Genomic DNA, 19,770 nt, shown 5'->3' with positions numbered 1-19,770 from the left:
AATAAGCTGTTACAATTTTTAAAACATCATTTGGATTTTTGAGTTTAATATTACCAATTTTTAATGGGTTCAATATCACCATAAAAGAGTTAAAAAAAAATGATATTATTCAATGAAACTATTTTTTTTTATTCAGAGTTGAAAAAGTTTGTCTTTTTGGCTGTAAATTTGATTTGAAAAAGACTTTTTGCCTTATATTTCTTGACGAGTCTGGGTACTTTACCCTATATTTCAAAAAGAGTGAAACGGATGGTACTTCAAAAGAAATCTAGATAATTTAACGAAGTTACAGCAAAATCGAAATATCATTTTTATCACTGTAAAAAATTACATTCTAAAAGTACGATAAATTCCTCTAAAGTGACGATATTTCATAACTGAGTTGCCAGAATATCGAATTGCTTGGCGTTTTAGTACTTTTTTAAAAAAAAAATATTTTTTTAGGAACATTTTAAGCCATTTTTCAGTAAAGAAAACCAATACATTTATTAAAGATTACGGAGTAATTGAGTTGCCACCCTGTGATGTAGAAACTAGTGATGTTTCGAGTTCTAATTCGAGGAAGGGGAAAGGGAAAAAGGGAAGCAAATGATTTGACGGAAATGGCGACGAAATTGGAGGCGCGGCGTAGCATCATGTAGGTGTAGGTGAGAGCATTTGCGGTTGATGCATGTTGTTGTTGGTGTGGCTGGCGTTTGACAGACACGGGTGACAGCAGATACTAACATTGTTTGTTGGAGTTGTCAATCTGTGAAATACTTTTTAACACTTCTGACGGTATGCCGTTCTTATGTATTTTCATCCTGCAAGTAAAGAGAGAAGAGAAGATAAAGGGGGGAAAGTAAACGATTAGTATTCGATCTGGTACAAAAGAAGGGTAGTGAGGGTGATTGCTGTTGTACTCAAGACTTTGAGATATAAGACGGAAAATCAATGTCGATTTTTTTTATTAGGATTCGATGTGGACAATCACAATGATCAATTTAAGCAAATTTGAAGTTTTTATTTTTTATTTTCAATAAAAGGAAATTTCACTCGCTGTTCAATCTAATATATGCAAAAAGAGGAACAGAACTTCTTAAGGTTTCGGGTTTTGATATTTTGTGGTAGGTAAGTGTAGTCAATTACCATATCGTCTTCACCACACACACCACTCTCTGACTCTGGGGGGGAGGGCGCGCGCCGTCGTCAGTTCAGTTGCGTGCGAGACAGCCCACGTGAGAGGAGCGCGCCACGTGTGTGCATTTGCCCTTTTGCATTTTTTAGGGGCATGTCGCACACACACACAATGTGGCGGCGCAGCAAGAGTTCGAGAGCGACAGAGAGAGCTGCAATTTGGATTACAAAAAAACACACAAAAACACAATATGGTATGGTAATGGGTCGCAAAAAAAGAGGAAGAAAACATAAAAAAAGATCAAGGAGGATCGTAAGGGTAAATGTATTTGGGAATTTTAATATGTTGATTTTTTGATGTTATTTCTACATATGAAAGGTGGGTAAAAGGGACGCTTACCGTAGCACTTCTTCCCGTTTGCGCTTGGAGGCGGCCGTCTTCCGGCCCGGATCGTCACGGAAGCTGGGCGAGTAGCGTTTTTCCAGCTTGGTTCCACCCATCGTTGTGGCCTGCATAACACCTGGAAAGACAACAAGAAGATCGGATTGGTTAGTAAATTGCAGAGATTGCATTGGTACAAAAAGATAATAATTAAATATTTTTAATTTTTTTTTAAATTTTGGAATATTTTTTAAATGTCAATTGTTTAAATTATTGAATTTGTGGATTTAAGAAATTTTATAAATAAAAGAAATTAAAAAAAAAATCAGAAACTTACGAAAATATAGAAATTTTTTAAAATTTTAGAAATTTTAAAAAATATAAATTTTAATAATTTTAGAAATAAAAAAAATAGATATTTTATTTTTTAAAGAAATTTTAAAAATTTTAATATTTTTAGAAATTTTGGAACTTAAATTTTTTCTTTGAAATTTTAAAAAATTCAAAAATGTTAGAAATTTGAAAAATAAAAAAAAAATAGAAATTTTAAAAATTTAATAAATTTAAAATTTTTTAGAAATTTTAAAAATTTTAGAAATTTAAAAAATTTGAGAAATTTTAGAAATTTTCGAAATTTTCGAAATTTTCGAAATTTTTGAAATTTTCGAAATTTTCGAAATTTTCAAAATTTTCGAAATTTTTGAAATTTTTGAAATTTTCGAAATTTTTAAAATTTTTGAAATTTTAGAAATTTTAGAAATTTTAGAAATTTTAGAAATTTTAGAAATTTTAGAAATTTTAGAAATTTTAGAAATTTTAGAAATTTTAGAAATTTTAGAAATTTTAGAAATTTTAGAAATTTTAGAAATTTTAGAAATTTTAAAAATTTTAGAAATTTTAGAAATTTTAGAAATTTTAGAAATTTTAGAAATTTTAGAAATTTTAGAAATTTTAGAAATTTTAGAAATTTTAGAAATTTTAGAAATTTTAGAAATTTTAGAAATTTTAGAAATTTTAGAAATTTTAGAAATTTTAGAAATTTTAGAAATTTTAGAAATTTTAGAAATTTTAGAAAGTTTAGAAATCTTAAAAATTTTAAATTTTTAGAAATTTTAGAAATTTTAGAAATTTTAGAAATTTTAGAAATTTTAGAAATTTTAGAAATTTTAAAAATTTTAGAAATTTTAGAAATTTTAGAAATTTCAGAAATTTTAGAAATTTTAGAAATTTTAGAAATTTTAGAAATTTTAGAAATTTTAGAAATTTTAGAAATTTTAGAAATTTTAGAAATTTTAGAAATTTTAGAAATTTTAGAAATTTTAGAAATTTTAGAAATTTTAGAAATTTTAGAAATTTTAGAAATTTTAGAAATTTTATAAAAAATTAGAAATTTTAGAAATTTTAGAAATTTTAGAAATTTTAGAAATTTTAAAAATTTTAGAAATTTTAGAAATTTTAGAAATTTTAGAAATTTTAGAAATTTTAGAAATTTTAGAAATTTTAGAAATTTTAGAAATTTTAGAAATTTTAGAAATTTTTGGAAATTTTAGAAATTTTAGAAATTTTAGAAATTTTAGAAATTTTAGAAATTTTAGAAATTTTAGAAATTTTAGAAATTTTAGAAATTTTAGAAATTTTAGAAATTTTAGAAATTTTAAAAATTTTAGAAATTTTAGAAACATGGAGATGGACGATCTGTCAGCAGTCACACTGAAAAAACCAACATAGCAAAATCAAATGTTTTTTCACGTGAGCTACTTCAAAAACCAACACGATAACTTCGCATGCTTTTCCGTTGACTCTCACGTGCTTTTCATTTCAAATGAATGTGGAATTCATTCAGCTCCAGCTGATCATTGGCAAACAAACATTCACTCATTTTTAGCATGGTGTTCACGTGAGATTCAAATGAATTTCACCTTGATTTGCCCCAATCGGCTTGTCCTTTGGTTTTGAAGTGTAAGTTACGTGAGATTCAAATGAATTTCATTTTGATTTGCTCCAATCGACTTGTCCTTTGATGTCCAAGTGAAATTCACGTTAGTTTCAAATGCTATGGATGACGAAAATTAATCCTAAAGGAAGATGGCAACTTTCATAAAGTCAGAGCTAGAGCTCTCGCTCCTAATTTCAATTTCTTCCCGAAAAAAGTGGTTTTTAATGTATAAAATATTGCTGGATTATTTTCAATAATATGGTAAGTAATTTCTAATGAATTCTTTACAATATTTAATACGAGAAAATTTCTAATATTTCTACAGGTAATCACGGATAGGATAACTTCCGGCGAAACTTTCCAAGACCCCCGTCCAGGCTTGTTCCGGTGTGTGAAAGTGTGAGAGATCCGGTATGTGGCATAGAAGTCAACTTTCGCTGATCGTCCAGAACGTGCATTTTTTTTTTAAGTGAGAATCGCTCTCGAAAAAGTGAAGTTTTCGAATAGCACCTAAACTCCCAAGCTCGAGAAAAGGGGAGAATTTCCATACAAATTCCCCCCTTTTCTCGAGCTTGGGAGTTTAGGTGTTAATCATGCAAAAGTGTTTGTTAAGTGTTGTTTATGTTACATAAATAAAGGCAAAAATCAAAAAGATATTGAACGTATTTTTATTTTACAATCACAAATATAGAATAGACAAAAATATGCTACATAAAATCTTCACTTGAAAATGAAAAGAAAATCATTTGATTTTGATTTGCAATCCATTTCTTTCTCATAAATATTTCATGCGATAATCATGTGGGATGACATGTGAGGTTAACGTGTTTTACATTTGAATTTATAGCGTCCCGCGATGACAAATTTCTAAGTGATTTGCACATGACATTCACATGTAAAGTCGTATGGGGCAAATTCACGTGTGAAACATGAGCAATTCTCTACCAAAACCGGAAATGGATTTTATTTGTATTTTTTGATTTGGCTCAAACTTTGTGGGGGCCTTCCCTATGACCAAATATGCTATTTTGTGTCATTGGTTCACCCATACAAGTCTCCATACAATTTTGGCAGCTGTCCATACAAAAATGGTATGTAAATATTCAAACAGCTGTAACTTTTGAGTGAATTTTTTGATCAATTTGGTGTCTTCGGCAAAGTTGTAGGTATTGTTGAGGACTTTTGAGAAAAAAATAGGTACACGGAAAAAAAATTTGCAGATTTTTTTATCAACTTTTTTTTCACAAAAACTCAATTTCCCAAAATACGTATTTTTTGATTTTCGAGATTTTTTGATATGTTTTAGGGGACAAAAATCCGCAACTTTTGAGCCATAGAGAAACATGGTCAAAAAATCTGCCGCCGAGTTATGAATTTTTGAAAAAATAGTGATTTTTGGAAAAAATTGAAGTTTCATGCAAAAACAAGTTTGACATTATTTTTTAATGCAAAATTGAATTTGCAATCGAAAAGTACTTTACAGATTTTTTGATTAAGGGCTCCGTTTACAAGATATAGCCACCGAAAGTTTGATTTTAGCGAAATATTTGCAGTTTTTCAATTTTTAAAAATAGTGACCATGAGTGACCATTTCTAAAAATATTTTTTTTGAAAAGTTCAGAAAATTTTCTATAAAATTGTCTAAGAGACATTGCAGATTGGACCTCTGGTTGCTGAGATACAGCGGCTTAAAGAAAAAGAAACACGAAAATTGAAGTTTTCTAAGTCTCACCCAAACAGCCCACCATTTTCTAATGACGATATCTCAGCAATTAATGGTCCGATTTTCAATGTTAATACATGAAACATTCGTGAAATTTTCCGATCTTTTCGAAAAAAATATTTTGAAATTTTTTAAATCAAGACTAACATTTGAAAAGGACCAAATATTGAATATTACGCCCATTTAAAATGCTAGTCTAGATTTAAAAATTTTCAAAATATTTTTTTCGAAAAGATCGGAAAATTTCACGAATGTTTCATGTATTAATATTGAAAATCGGACCATTAATTGCTGAGATATCGTCATTAGAAAATGGTGGGCTGTTTGGGTGAGACTTAGAAAACTTCAATTTTCGTGTTTCTTTTTCTTTAAGCCGCTATATCTCAGCAACCAGAGGTCCAATCTGCAATGTCTCTTAGACAATTTTATAGAAAATTTTCTGAACTTTTCAAAAAAAATATTTTTAGAAATGGTCACTCATGGTCACTATTTTTAAAAATTGAAAAACTGCAAATATTTCGCTAAAATCAAATTTTCGGTGGCTATATCTTGTAAACGGAGCCCTTAATCAAAAAATCTGTAAAGTACTTTTCGATTGCAAATTCAATTTTGCATTAAAAAATAATGTCAAACTTGTTTTTGCATGAAACTTCGATTTTTTCCAAAAATCACTATTTTTTCAAAAATTCATAACTCGGCGGCAGATTTTTTGACCATGTTTCTCTATGGCTCAAAAGTTGCGGATTTTTGTCCCCTAAAACATATCAAAAAATCTCGAAAATCAAAAAATACGTATTTTGGGAAATTGAGTTTTAGTGAAAAAAAAGTTGATAAAAAAATCTGCAAATTTTTTTTTCCGTGTACCTATTTTTTTCTCAAAAGTCCTCAACAATACCTACAACTTTGCCGAAGACACCAAATTGATCAGAAAATTCACTCAAAAGTTACAGCTGTTTGAATATTTACATACCATTTTTGTATGGACAGCTGCCAAAATTGTATGGAGACTTGTATGGGTGAACCAATGACGCAAAATAGCTTATTTGGTCATAGGGAAGGCCCCCACAAAGTTTGAGTCAAATAAAAAAATACAAAAAATAAAAATGGTCGAAATCGGCCGATTTCGTAGAGAGTTGCTCACATGTGATATTGCTATGTGACTTTCTTTCAGTGCAGCAACCCTACCGAATGGAGTTCAAAAGGGGAACGTGTCCATGTCCAACTTTTGAGTTTCGGAACAGATTTGGACCAAACTCAGCCAAATAGTGACAGTAATGTTTCAAAAGGGCGTAACTTTTTTGAGAGTTGAATTAGTCACTCTCAAAAAAGTTTAAATTGTGTAGGTGTGAGAAAAGCCGTTTAAAATCTGAACATTTTGAAATCATTTCGCTGAATTAATGAGAGTTGCCGATTTGTTTTCATTTACAAGTCCCAGCCGGCGCCACCAGATGGAGAATGTCTAGTTGTTGTTGAATTGCCGGTTGAGCGGCGATGAATCAAAAGGCAAAATTGTGCCAACCTTGGCGAGTTTCGTCGACTCGTAAAATAAACAGACTTGTTTGGGGCGGCTCTTTCTCTTGATTGGTCAGCAGGTCGTCAAACTTGTGAATGACCATGCGTTTCCATCCAAGAAAAAAATGCAAAAATATTCCAAGGAGTGAGAAATGATATTTACACTCGGAATTTGTGTTAACATTGGACGGTTGGATGATTTACGCTGGTGTTGTTTGCGGAAAGCCTGGTGCAAACATCTTGTTTGGGTCAGTGATCAAAGTTGAATAACTTTAATTAAGCGTTTTACAAGATTTTCGAGCGAATTGAATCATCGTTGAATTTTCTCCTCAGAAGAAATGTCAATCGCATGTCTCTTGAGAGTCGAAGTGAATCACAAATGTCAACATATTCAGGCGTACGTACTGTACGTAGTTAAATAACCGACATGTGCTGCAAACATTAGCCAGCTGAAATCACACAGACTGGGTTAACCATAAGTTGCAAATAAAAAAAGTAAAAATAAAAACAGTGCACCGCATTGTGCTACGAAAACAAATGGCTGGCGTCTAACTTTTTTTGCCTGTTTGCAAAGTTGACTCAAATGACGCGAAGAAAAACTTAATTTTCTAGCAAATTCTAAATTCAATAGCGGGGTAGGCCGGCTATGAAGTTATTTTTTTCAGCAAAAAAAAAAAACAAATCTGCAAGTCATGAAGTCATGAAACTAAACATCTTAAAAAGCTGCAGCAAATTTGTGTAACAGATGATCTAGAATCGTTGCTCGCTGAGAAAAAAAAACCGGAGGATCAAGATCAAGAAAACATGCCCTCTCTTCAATTTGCTTCGACTAATGTGTCACATTCCGTTCCCTAGGATGTCACCACACAGATACAAAAACAGTTGATGACAACAAAGTGAGGACGGGATGATAAATCACTTTCTTCGAGCGCTATTAACCGGTTTTCTGTTTGAAACTAACCAACCTCCAATCTGCCACCAGCAAAACAAAACGACAAAAGCTAGACCGAATTGTTGTGATGACTTGTTTAATTAGACTTATTTCTGGTGGTTACTAACGATCCGAACACGTGCCCTACAAATGAGATCCACGCGCTTGTTCTATACGTTGTTGCTGCTGCTAATTTGAGAGGTTGAGCCGTTAGACTTTTTTTTCAAAGATCGGTCTGATTTTCTCGGCAGCAACATTGTTAACCGGAAATTGCATTCGTCGAAATTATCGATCATGATTGCTGCACGAGGAAAATTTTGTTTTTTCTCTAAACAAATCGATGAATGGAATGCGATTTTGGCTCGGATGAAGTGAATCAAAAATGTAATTTTTGAATTCGATCTAACCTCTTTTTTTGATATAAAATTCAAAAAAAGTGGAATCGAAAACCAAGACCTTGCCAGAATTAGGTTGAAATTACGTTAAAATAATTTCGAACAAAAAACGATATTTCTAACAACACAAATTTTAGAAACAAAGGTTTCTCCAAATTTTTGATGCACAAAATCTAGTTTTTTATTCAAAATATTGTATGGTTACTTTAACCTTGTTGCTCGATGGGAACCCTGATTTGACAGTTCGATTATAATAGAATAACAGAGTAACATTTCACCTCTCCAAAAATATCATAAACTTAAAGACGTTGCTCTATTCATTCGCGCTCGCGAAGAAAGCTGAATGAAAGTCACTCAACTTTGATCGCGGTGTATATATTTTTCGGCGGAATTCATAAACATTTCGTTTTCACCATGTTTTCCACGAACAACACCAGCATAAATCATCCAAATGTCCAATACTAACACAAATTCAGAGTGTAAACATCATTTTTCACTGCGCTTGGAATTTCTTTTCCCGTTGGAAACGCACGGTCATTCACAAAGTTTGACGAACCGCTGACCAACCTGAAGAAAGTGGTGTCGTCCCCAAACACGTCTGTTTATTTTACGAGTCGGCGAAACTCGCCAAGGTTGGCACGATTTTGCACTTTGATTCATTGTCGACCAACCGGCAATTCAACAAGAAGACATTCTCCATCTGGTGGCGCCGGCTGGGACTAGCGAACCAAAACAAAACGGCAACACTCATTAATTTAGTGAGTCGTTTTCAAAAGGGCCTAAAACTTTAGTCACTCAAACCCAATTTAAACATATTTTGATGTAAAATTAGTCATTTGTTTACAAAAATGTTACGCCCTTTTGAAAAGCGTCACTGTTGACTCAGTTGGATCCGGCACTGGTCTGACGCTCTAGTGTTGGGCACGCTCCCCTTTTGACCTCCATTTGAGAGAGAGGGGTGACAGCTGACAGATCGTGCGTCTCCATCGAATGTGGGAGGGAATTGTTTTCAAAATATTTTAATAGCCTGAATATGTCGGGAGCTGTTTGAGAAGATGACTAAGGCGCAGCGATGCAACCTGTTGGAAAACTTTGAGGGATTTTCAATTGAATTGTGTATCGTCGCTACAATTTTCGTAAACCACCATGCGTTTCCTTTTCTGACTTTGGATAATTTTGTCACGATGGAGACGCATTTGATAAGCATAATTACCTTTTTAGGTAGATTTTGGAACATTTTCTAAAGAGGGAAGTCATTCTATTAGTCATTGTGTTAAAGCCTAAACAATAACAATCAAGGGACACCCTTTTCCCACTGCAAAATTGCATAACTTGGAAAAAGCCCTACCGGCATAAGATTGGCCATAAGCACTTGAAGGTATGCCACATTGAAAGCTTGCTTCTTCTTCGTCATTTTTTTTCGTTTTGTTTGCATCATCCTCGTGCGCGCACCATCATGTTGGCTGTCACGCCCACACCCACCAACCCTTAAGACACACACACGAGGGGGGTGGCATTACATAAAAAGTGGGGTAACATACACAACTATAAACATGTGGATCCTCTTTCTTCTTCATCCGTCCATCCAACAACTTGGGCTAGGTTAGGCTTGCACGAAAAAAAAAAACGGCTAGGGAAGCTCTCCAAAGTGGAATTCTATTCGTCGCTTTATTTTGTAATAATTTCCCGTGTGTAATTACGTTGTCTTCGTCGTCGTCGTCGTGGCTTTTTCGTTGATGGGGGTTTCCCGGAAAATGTGCCACTAAAGTTGTATGGCTTCCTCGTAAAAATAGACTTATTTACACTAGAGGTTAACCCTCTACTGCCCAAATTTTTTTTCGAAAATATTTATTTTTCCCGTGTTCAGGAGGTCATTTTGAGCAACTTTTGTTCTACGAAAAACTTGACTTCTCTTGTTTTATGTTTTTCTTGTTTTATTTTTAGTATTTAAATTTGCATTTATCTTGTTTAGTTTATGTTTGTTTTTGGTAGTATTTGGCCTATTCTATCACCTAATATAATTACATTTTGCCTATCTAATTTTTTCACGTTTTTACAGTCACTTTTTCAATTTTTTGTATGTTTTTCACATTTTCTGCTATAGAATGGCACCATCATCATTTAAATTGCAAAACAATGCGTCTGGGACACTACAAAAATTACTGCATATTTCTGTTTACTGAAAATATAGAAAATGTTAGTAAAAAACTCAGCCAAAGTTCACCCCTAAAAAAATGACATTTTTAAAAACATTGGCAAAGTCACATAAAACAAGTTAAACTTCCAACCCATAAATTTTCTAAAATTTTAAGAGTTCTTCTTTCCAATGCTTTTAAAAGATCAAAAATCGGTTGGAAAATTGATTTTTTTGCGATTTTTTAGATCGAAGCCCGTCTAAAGGCGGGGTTAGGTTATAGAGGGTTAAAGTAGGAATTTAAGCTTTAGTGCTTGAAACATGCTCAAAAAAATCTACAATGAATCGACTTTTAAATGTTTTCACAAATGCTTAAAAAGAATTCTTGGAACGACCAGCTGAGCAGACCCTGCTTAGTGGCTGATGCTAAAATTTCCGCACACAGCAATGTTACTTGGCCCAGAATCCGGAGAAGCTCCATGGGGAGGCACGTCGTCGGATCTGTTTCTGGCACATAATGTGGCGTAGAATTTATGTCCCCCTTGCTGGACTCGGTCGTTCCGACGCAAGGGTAAAGTGCTCTCATTTTGGAACACATTTATTTCTCGTGCCAAAAATGCCTAAATTTATTTTTTTTTATCTATATCAACAAGATTGGATTTTTTTGTGTATTTTTTTCGTTTGGCAAAACAATTCAACACTTACTCAACCTTACTCTATTATTTCAGCACACACATACAAACACACATCACATACCAGGAGCTTCCTCCTCCAAAATAATGAAGGAAAAGTTTGCATCAGAATTTATGGGACCCCAGCGGGGGAATTGTCCACGTCATTGCATAGTGGGTGCAAAAGCAATTCAAATTTGTCCAAAAAACGTTATTAATAAAATTAATAAAATATGATATCTACAAAATGTTTTTTTTGGGTTTTCACTTATTGTGATTTTTTTCATGTCAAAATAGTACTTTTTACAACAATGCAAAAAGAGAATTTTTTCAGCACGAGTCGTACATTTATCCAACGAGATTCACCGAGTTGGATAAATACGACGAGTGCTGAAAAAATCAAGTTTTGCAACGAGTTCCACACAACATTTTTTGCAATTCGGAAAAAACACCCATTGAGTGAAATTTTAAACCAAATTTTCATGTATTTTGTCAATAAATCGTTCGAATCAAAAAAATGTTGAAAAGTGTAACTTTTCGAAACAAGTGCTGAAAAGTTCAACTTGTCAGCACCCATTTCAGTGCTGAAAGGTAGAACTTTTCAGCATTTATTTTGAAAAGTGTTGCTATTCGATTCTGTAGTTTTTGGTACAGAAAAGTAGGCTATTTCGTCGTTTAAGAATGACAGGAAAAGTAAGTAGTTTCACGACGGAATTGCAAAAAAGCTTCTTTTTGCAATTTTCATGATTTTTTTGCAAGTTTGAGAAGAACTTTTTTGAAAGGTTTCACAGCAAAGTAATCGATTTGGTTGCCCCCCTCCGTGTACGCACGAGAGCAAGCAGCAGTCAAGTGCTCTGTGCTCTACAGTTTTTTCGAAATTTTTCGCCGTAGTTGATAGTGATTACCCGCGACTTTGCTTCTCCAGCATGCCAAAGGCCGGCCGTGGCCGTGGCAGTTCGAGTGCGGCCTCGAAAAACCCGCGAAGTTCGTCTACCGGCCGTGTGCAAAAAGGTAAACAAACAAACGCCGTGTCGGCCGCCATCGCGCAGGGGAGCGTGAGCGCAGATGGAATCGACAAAAAGTATCTACATCCCGGATACGTTCCGAGATCACCAGTGCGCACCCGTTCCGGTACTTCCGGTGCCACGACCAGTGGCACATCAACATCCGCCAACATCCCCATCAGGAACGAGTTCCAGATGCTGAGCGACGACGAAGAAAACAACAACACCGACGGTAGCAGCACTACCGACGACGACGACGATGACGGGCGTGCACGGAAGAAAGTGTCGACGCCAAAAAAGAACAATTCTCCAAAGGAACGTAGACCACCTCCAATTTTTGTTTTGGACACGTTGGCGGACGATGTTGAAGAGTTGCTGGAAGGCCTCGGATATTATCTGAAAATCGGTAAGTCGTCAGTGCAAGTTTACACATTTGACGAAAAGAACTTCGACCTGGTTGTGGAGAAATTGAAGCGTCAAAACTTCAAGTTTTACACATTCGACCCCTTGCAGAAGACTGTCGTTAAGGTCGTTTTGCAGGGGTACCAAGACCGCCCGATCTCCGACCTCAAGAAGGCCTCTCGGGTGCTGGCATAACGCCGCGTGACATAAAAGTCCTCTCGCGGAAGACAACAGTAACAGGTACACACACCCTGTACCTGTTGTACTTCGACCGCGGCACCGTCAAAATTCAAGACCTGCGGCGAACTAAGGCGTTGGACGGGTTTTGGGTAAACTGGCGGTTCTACTCAAAGAACCCGTCGGACGCAGCACAATGCCACCATTGCCAGAAATTCGGCCACGGCTCGCGGAACTGCAACCTCCCGCCACGCTGTGTGAAGTGCGGCGAATCACACCTCTCTGAGGCGTGTGCACTGCCGTACAGAGCGGACTTGGGGGACAAGGCAGAGCAAACGAAGGCGCGCATCAAGTGCGCCAACTGCGGAGGTAACCATACCAGCAACTACCGTGGATGCAGCGCACGGAAAAACTACCTCGAGGAGCAGGAAAAGAGGAAGAAGAAAGCAGCAGCGTCCCACCCTCCTCAGCAAAGTACGAGCGAAACCGTGCCGGCAGCTGGTCATCGTACGGGTCCAACGGACAACTCAGCGTTCCCTCCTGGATGAGGGCGATCGTTCGCCAGCGTGCTCGCTGCCGGCAGTGGCAATACGGCCCAGCAAGAAGTTACCGGAGAAGATCTCTTTACCTTGCCAGAGTTCTTTGCTCTCGCAGGGGAGATGATGACGCGGTTTCGGACCTGCCGTAACAAGGCGGAGCAATTCCTGGCCCTTGGGGAGCTGATGATCAAGCACATCTATAAAGGATAAAAAACTGTAATCTAGTTTTAAGCTTTTTCTATTTCTATCCCCTTTCCCTTGCAATTTTAGTAAGTTTTTTTTATTTTTTTCTTACTCTTGGTGACACCTTTATTTACAAGCAATAACTGTTCCAAAATGGATTATGATGTAACACACAGCTGTAAGGAACTCCAAAACTCTGTTATGTACCTCAAAAGAACTTATTGTATCTTGATTATTCACCAATAAAACCGAATTGAATTGAAAAATCGATTTGGTTGAAAAATTATGGTTTTTCAAGCACGAATCGTACATTAAAATAAATAAGACTAGTGCTGAAAAAATTGAATTTTGCAGCGCGTTGCATACAATCTTGTATGCAATTCTGTTTAAGACTTTGAATAAGATTTTTTTGAGCACTCAAATTTGTGCTAAATTGAGCTTTTCAGCATTGTTATTTTTGGTGATGATAAATAAGACATTCCGCCTTTATAGAATGACAGGAAAAGTATATCAAAACGGAATTTATTAATTTAGAATTTTTGGGAAGCAATAAACTTGTGTTGAAAAAGGTTGAATCATTCGGATGGCTTCGCACAATTTGCATTTTTTTTAATGGTGTTGCAAGTAATCTGTCAAAATTAAATCAAACTTGAAAAGGATTATTTTTGAGTAGTATAGAATTAAACTAAACACAATTAAAATTTAAAAAATCTTATTCTGAAAGCCATAAGATCAATGTACCTGGTTTGAAATATCTTAAATGTATGTTAAAACTAACTATTAATTTGTAAAAGATTAGTTTAACTTTTTTTTTAAGAACAAATGTTTCCTTGAATATAACTGCCGTTCTACGCATAATTGTCCCATGTTCAAAAAAGTGCAACTGAGAAAAACGCGGTTGAAATTTTTCCATCGATTTCTGTGTTTCTACGCATAATTGTCCCGTGGGTCTCTATTCGCCCTATATGTCCCTAATCACCCCGGTTAAAAGTTTATAACTCTTATTTATGATCCTATTGCAATACAGTATGTAAACAAGACTCAATGCTTCGTGTAACTAATGATTCCGTGAAAGAAAAATTCTTGGTGGGACAATTATGCGTAGAAGTGTAACGATATGACAAACAGACTTGGTGTTGTTTTTGATGAGTTTCCGAACAAAGTACTAGATTTTATATGTTTTTCTAAAAGTATACTACAAACTAAACTTAAAAATGTCAAAAGATCAAAATCGTCAAAAAATGACATGGGACAATTATGCTTAGAACGGCAGATAACCTCTGTAAAAAAATCTCTAAAATCAGAGAGCAAAACAAATTATTATTGTTGAATTGTTGAATTTTGCGTCCATAGATTGGAAATAGACATAAAATTTCATGAAACAAAATCATGAATTCTTCGATTTTTTCATATTTTTGGTGGTAATGCTTTAAATATTTTCTGTTATTTTCTGTCTCAATATTTAAAAAAATAGGCTTGAATTTTGAATTCATGTATTGATTTTTTCAAATTTTTATTACTCAATATGAGTTTTCAAGAACCACTGTGCGTCGCAGCGAGGCGCAAATTCTATTTATTCTAAAACTGTCACTGGCACGAGTGACCACCCGACCATACTATAATGGAATCTCCAATTTGAATTATGCACACAGGCTCTCTTTTCTAGGTCATGGAGCAAGGCGAGTCTGGGAAACTTCGACTGCAATAAATAATAAAGCAAAAATCGGCCTCCAAACAGTGCTTTTTTTGGGAGTCATTGAATGATGGTGCCAATGTTGGAATTGACTTAAATAATGAATTAATAAAAGCAAGTGCCAATTATTTGTAGGAAATTTTAAATCCCCAGAAAAATAATTAATTTTTCGAGCGATGACTTGCATGATTTCCCCCTGCTGTGAATCCACTTAAAAATTAATAATAGCACTTTTTTCAAACCCACCATTTTTTCACACTCGCACCCATTCAACAATTTTGTTTACACGCATTTTCGTGCAGAAAAAAGAAAGAAAGGAAGAAAATTTAAACAACAATAAATCCGTCGAAATTCGTTTATTTTTGCTTGTCTTTTCGAGATTTTTCGTGTTTTTTCGACGGTCTATCGTAACTCGTGATAATGAATGAAAGTGACATCAACCTTTGTACATATTCACACACACACACACGCATACAATCTCTCTGTTTTAACTGATTCACCTCATCATCGTGAACCAAATCGATGCCAAGTGTCTGTGGCCAAGTGCACCATTACGGAAAGTGACAGGTTGGAACCTTTCTGCCGAATAAATTTGTTGCACTAAAAGTCGCTTGTCGTAAAGGCCATTTTGGCACTTGATTCAGGTCAAATGACGTTTTCTGCTTTAGCAACACATGTTTTGTTGAAAAGGTAAACAATCAAAGTTGCATCATTAAACTCATAAATGTGTCATGTTTGAGCTTGAACAAAGCCTGCTACTTTGTTTATAAAAGCATAAGCATAAGCATAGGTGCCCACCCGCAGTTGCTACTCCGTTATTGACCAGGACCTCCAGAAGTTACATCCACGAGCCGTGGAAGATAAATGGGTGCTATCTTTCCTCGCTTCGCAACTTCTCAAAGGCCCCTATCATGCTGATCAATACCGGCGCCGGCCACGACCAGTGGTAGGGTCACGGGGAAGTGGATGGGAATGTTAGTCCGATACTTGAGTGATAGAGACCGCCCAATCGACTGCTTCTCCGACAAAGTATCACATGAGTTTTGAGGGGGTTAGTAGATGGGTATGAGGTCAGGATTCACGAGTGGCAGTGATGTGACCATGAGCATTTTGTTTATCGGTTGAAATTTTAAATCTTAGGCAGCCGGCTGCGGAAAGATAAATAATTGATTATTTGAAAAGTTTGTTTTAATCGAACGCGTGCCAACCGAGCGGCAGTGCTATGGGCTGGACTTATCAGTATATTTTTACTGTTGGTACAATTAAGATAACGCGAGCAAATGTCAAAAATAGTAGATGAGTTAATACTAAAGCTGCCAGTTGGAATAAATTATTACGATCAACGAATATAAACGAAAAGAAAACAGGACACCACGTAACCGATTGTAATGAAATTAAAACAATAACTTAAACGAACTTAACCGGCGGCGTGCCTTCCTATCAACAATGATAAAAGAAGGACTTATAAATTTAAAATATAAAAAGACTCCAAAAAATACGTTGCATAGTAACCGCGAAGTCCCGCTACTCACAATCGAATCCGAAAGATAGCTATCTAGAATTTTAAATATAGTATTAATTCGACCGCGATCCTCCAGAAAATCTTCGTCGGCGTGCCTTCCGATCAACGGTGATGTAAGTAGGGCTTTATTCATTAAAATGATTTTATATCATAAGCCTTAAAACATATTCGTCGGCGTGCCTTCCGATCATCGATGATATAGAAAGGACTTAATCCAGCAATACGACTTGCTTGTCTCGAAAAAAAAAAAAGAATTCGGATCGTTTCTATCGAAAACTATGTAAAGAGAACAAAAATAAACTCATTGGCCAACGAACGCGCGAACTAAAAATAAAGAAAAAAGAAGAAGAAGAAGACCAATCACCCCATGCACACAAACAACGACACAAAAGAGATGAAAACAACACGAATCAGAAGAAATCCAATCACCCCATGTACACAAATAGCGACACAAAAGAGATGGAAAATAACACGAAAAAAACAGGACTGCGCGTCCACACAGGCACCGCACTACTGATGCCATTATTTAATTATAATGACCAATCATCCCATGCACTCGAACAGCGACACAAAAGAGACGGAAAATAACACGAAAAAACAGGACTGAGCGTCCACACAGGCACCGCACTACTCCAAAGCCTGCTACTTTGTTTATGTTTACAAACTGCAGCAGTGGTGATCATTCGGAAATCACGTATCGCATTGTTTCTTTCCATTCACAATACTTACTGTGCAGAGTTCAAACAGAATAAAACGCTTCGAAATGTCGACAACGGCAAGCAAGCACAACGCAGACGAACTTTCAATAAAACAAGCCGAGATTGGTCGAAAGGGCCCCAAAAATAGAACCCACTGCGGTGGATTTCGGGAAGGGACTCAAACTGACATTTAAAAGTTAATTACCGACAGTCAAATAGCGTGTCGCCCAGAAGTAATATTGGCACTCCAGCAGTTAAAGGGGGGGGGGGGGGGCTGCTGATGGGGGCTATAAAAAGGATTTTTGGAATGGCTTATTTTTGAAAGAAATCGGTCGACAAATCTTCGCCATACAGCTATATGATGTTTTTTTTGGGGAGTCGAAAAATACCTTTCCACAGTGAAAACAATTTTCGAAACAATTTACGACATATTTTGATTGTGGGCCGCCTGGCAACAACGGTGAAAGTGTTGCAAACTTTTTTTGGAATGCGGGGGAGGATGGGAAATTACGAAACGGTCTATCTTTTAGTTCAATTTCGCTTTTTAAAATAATATTCTTAGGAAATATTGTCTAACATTTTGAACTATAATTAGCAACTCGAATTCGTAACGGAATTTGCGAACTTTCTTCTTTAAGGACTGCAGTCGTAAAAATGATGTAGCACAACAGCTGAAGTCAACAGCTCGTTGAAGTGGTGGTTTGGAATTCCGTTTCTCCGAGTTTACTTACTTGAATGTTTCGGTATTTCAAGATTTCACTGAGACGAAAGTTGCGCTCATAAACATTTTTTGAAGGTATATAAACAAGTTTCCGAGTTTCTAATATTAAAAAGTAACGCAAAAATTGTTTTAAAAAATAGCTGATTTGCATAAAAAAATCAGTTGAAATATTTTATTTGCAATTTGATTTGCAATACAACATTCCAAAGTCGATCAAACTGATTATTTTGAGTGCCCATCTCGCCATGCGGTTGCTCTTGAACGAGAGCGAGCAAAATATTCCCATAAATCTAAACTATACACTCGCACTTTGAAAAACAGAACACCGAGAAAAAAAAACATCAAGCTGTGAGCGGATTTTCCGGACTCTGAACAAGTGGCCCTGGACGTCGTCGTCGGCGACTGGCGACGGCGCCATGACGCGGCGTCGCCGTCGTGGTCAGAAATTCCACCACTTTGGCTCTCTTATGGATTAAAACACGGATCTTATTTATATAAATGCTCAACTCTACTTTCGACGAGCGATCGACGTGAAGGAAAACAAAATTGCAAGAAAAGCGGAAAATTGCGCACGGGAAAAAGGGGATCCGTCCATAAATGACGCAACGTTCGTCCAGTAGCAATCATTAAGGTTAGAGTAGAGTCGTAATTTGTGAATGATCCCTCCCCCACTCCCAATCAAAAAAATTTCATTAATTGAAACATCAGCTTAAGCTTGCAGCTTCGCTCCACCAACTGCTTATTTATTCCGGTCAAAATCCAGATTGTAAATCAGAGACCATTCCTGAGATGAAATGTACCAAAGTGGTTGTTTACAACTCTTGCTGCTTCCAAAATAAGAAGCAAAACGAAAAAAAAAAAAACGGTGGCGCTCAAGTACGCGGATGCGAAATATTTTCGGTCTGATCTTTCGATGCTTGCACGTTTGTTTATTTACGATTTTTTCGACCAAAAAGTGTGCAACTTTTTTTTTTGTGTGTGAAGTAGTAATTTGAGGCGTAGCAAGCTTTGGGCGGGTCGGCTGGCGTCGGCTCTGAATGAGATAAGAAACGTCAAGTTTAATGGCATTTTGGAGCTATTTTGAGCTGCTTGAGTTCTGGGACGGATTGCTTATTTATAGGCTTACAAAAAAGTGTAATACACGGAATGTTGATGACTGTTCAATTTTGTATTATCAGGACAGGTTATCAAAATGAGAAACGCTTGTGAAATTTCAGGTTTTTATTTAAGAACTTTTAAATCTGCTTTGAAATTATTTTTTTTCAACCAGCTGTTGATTCAATTTTTGTTGAGTTTTAGATAATTATTTTTCGTTATTTTCAATGAACCTCTTATCGCTTCACTTCTCTTAGAGACGGACACCGAAGGTAAGGAAAAGGGTTTTGAAGATGAGAAATGTTCATGCTCCACTTTTTAAGGGGACATGGGAAACTTTCCACCGTATCCTTAAATAAGTATCGCTTAGAGTTAAAAAATTTATGAGAAAATCAAAAGATATGCCCTAAGCAAGCGTTTTGACCATTGGAATAATAGAGTTATGGGTTATTTTTTTATTCTCAGGCTCCTGTCGAAACAATTCTCGTATGAATTTTAAATCAACATCCCATCACAAAAAAAACGAAAAATTAAATCTCAATCCCTACCTGTACTTTAAACTTACAACTTAGGAAATGTCAAACTTTGATCACAAACTGCAGTAAATTTTCCAACCATTTGATGTGGAATTTCAAATCCAGGAATCCTGTAACTAACAATTTCCAAAAAACATGAAGGCAAGCTGATTTGGTTTGAAAACGAAGTTGGTTATATCGAGTTGACAAATGAACGAAGAGTTTAGTAAAAGAAAGGGCAAAACTTTCTTATGAGTCATGAAACATAGGAATCATACGAAGTTTTTTTGCACAATAATTAAAATTGTTGTTTTTATCAACTAGGGGAAATCTATGTATCTTGATAGATTAAGAGCGTTTTCACAAACAGGGCATACCCCTTAGGGGCCATCTATAAACCACGTGGACACTTTTTTGAAAT

The 19,770-nt window shown here is 35.7% G+C and overlaps 1 protein-coding gene across 1 annotated transcript in view; it reads right to left on the bottom strand.

Moving 5' to 3' along the window:
• Positions 1–19,770, bottom strand: part of LOC120415269 (uncharacterized) — a 47,306-nt gene that overhangs the window by 13,401 nt on the left and 14,135 nt on the right. Inside the window, exons 5-6 of the mRNA XM_039576734.2 lie at positions 1,517–1,637; positions 727–803 (exon numbers count right to left, since the gene is read on the bottom strand). Of these exons, the coding sequence (XP_039432668.1) occupies positions 727–803; positions 1,517–1,637 (198 nt within the window). The remainder of the gene's footprint in view (positions 1–726; positions 804–1,516; positions 1,638–19,770) is intronic.

Source organism: Culex pipiens, chromosome 2 (assembly GCF_016801865.2).
Source record: "Culex pipiens pallens isolate TS chromosome 2, TS_CPP_V2, whole genome shotgun sequence".
NCBI lineage: Eukaryota > Metazoa > Arthropoda > Insecta > Diptera > Culicidae > Culex > Culex pipiens.
The sequence above is the reverse complement of the archived record's forward strand: the minus strand, read 5'-3'. Positions and strand labels throughout refer to the sequence as shown.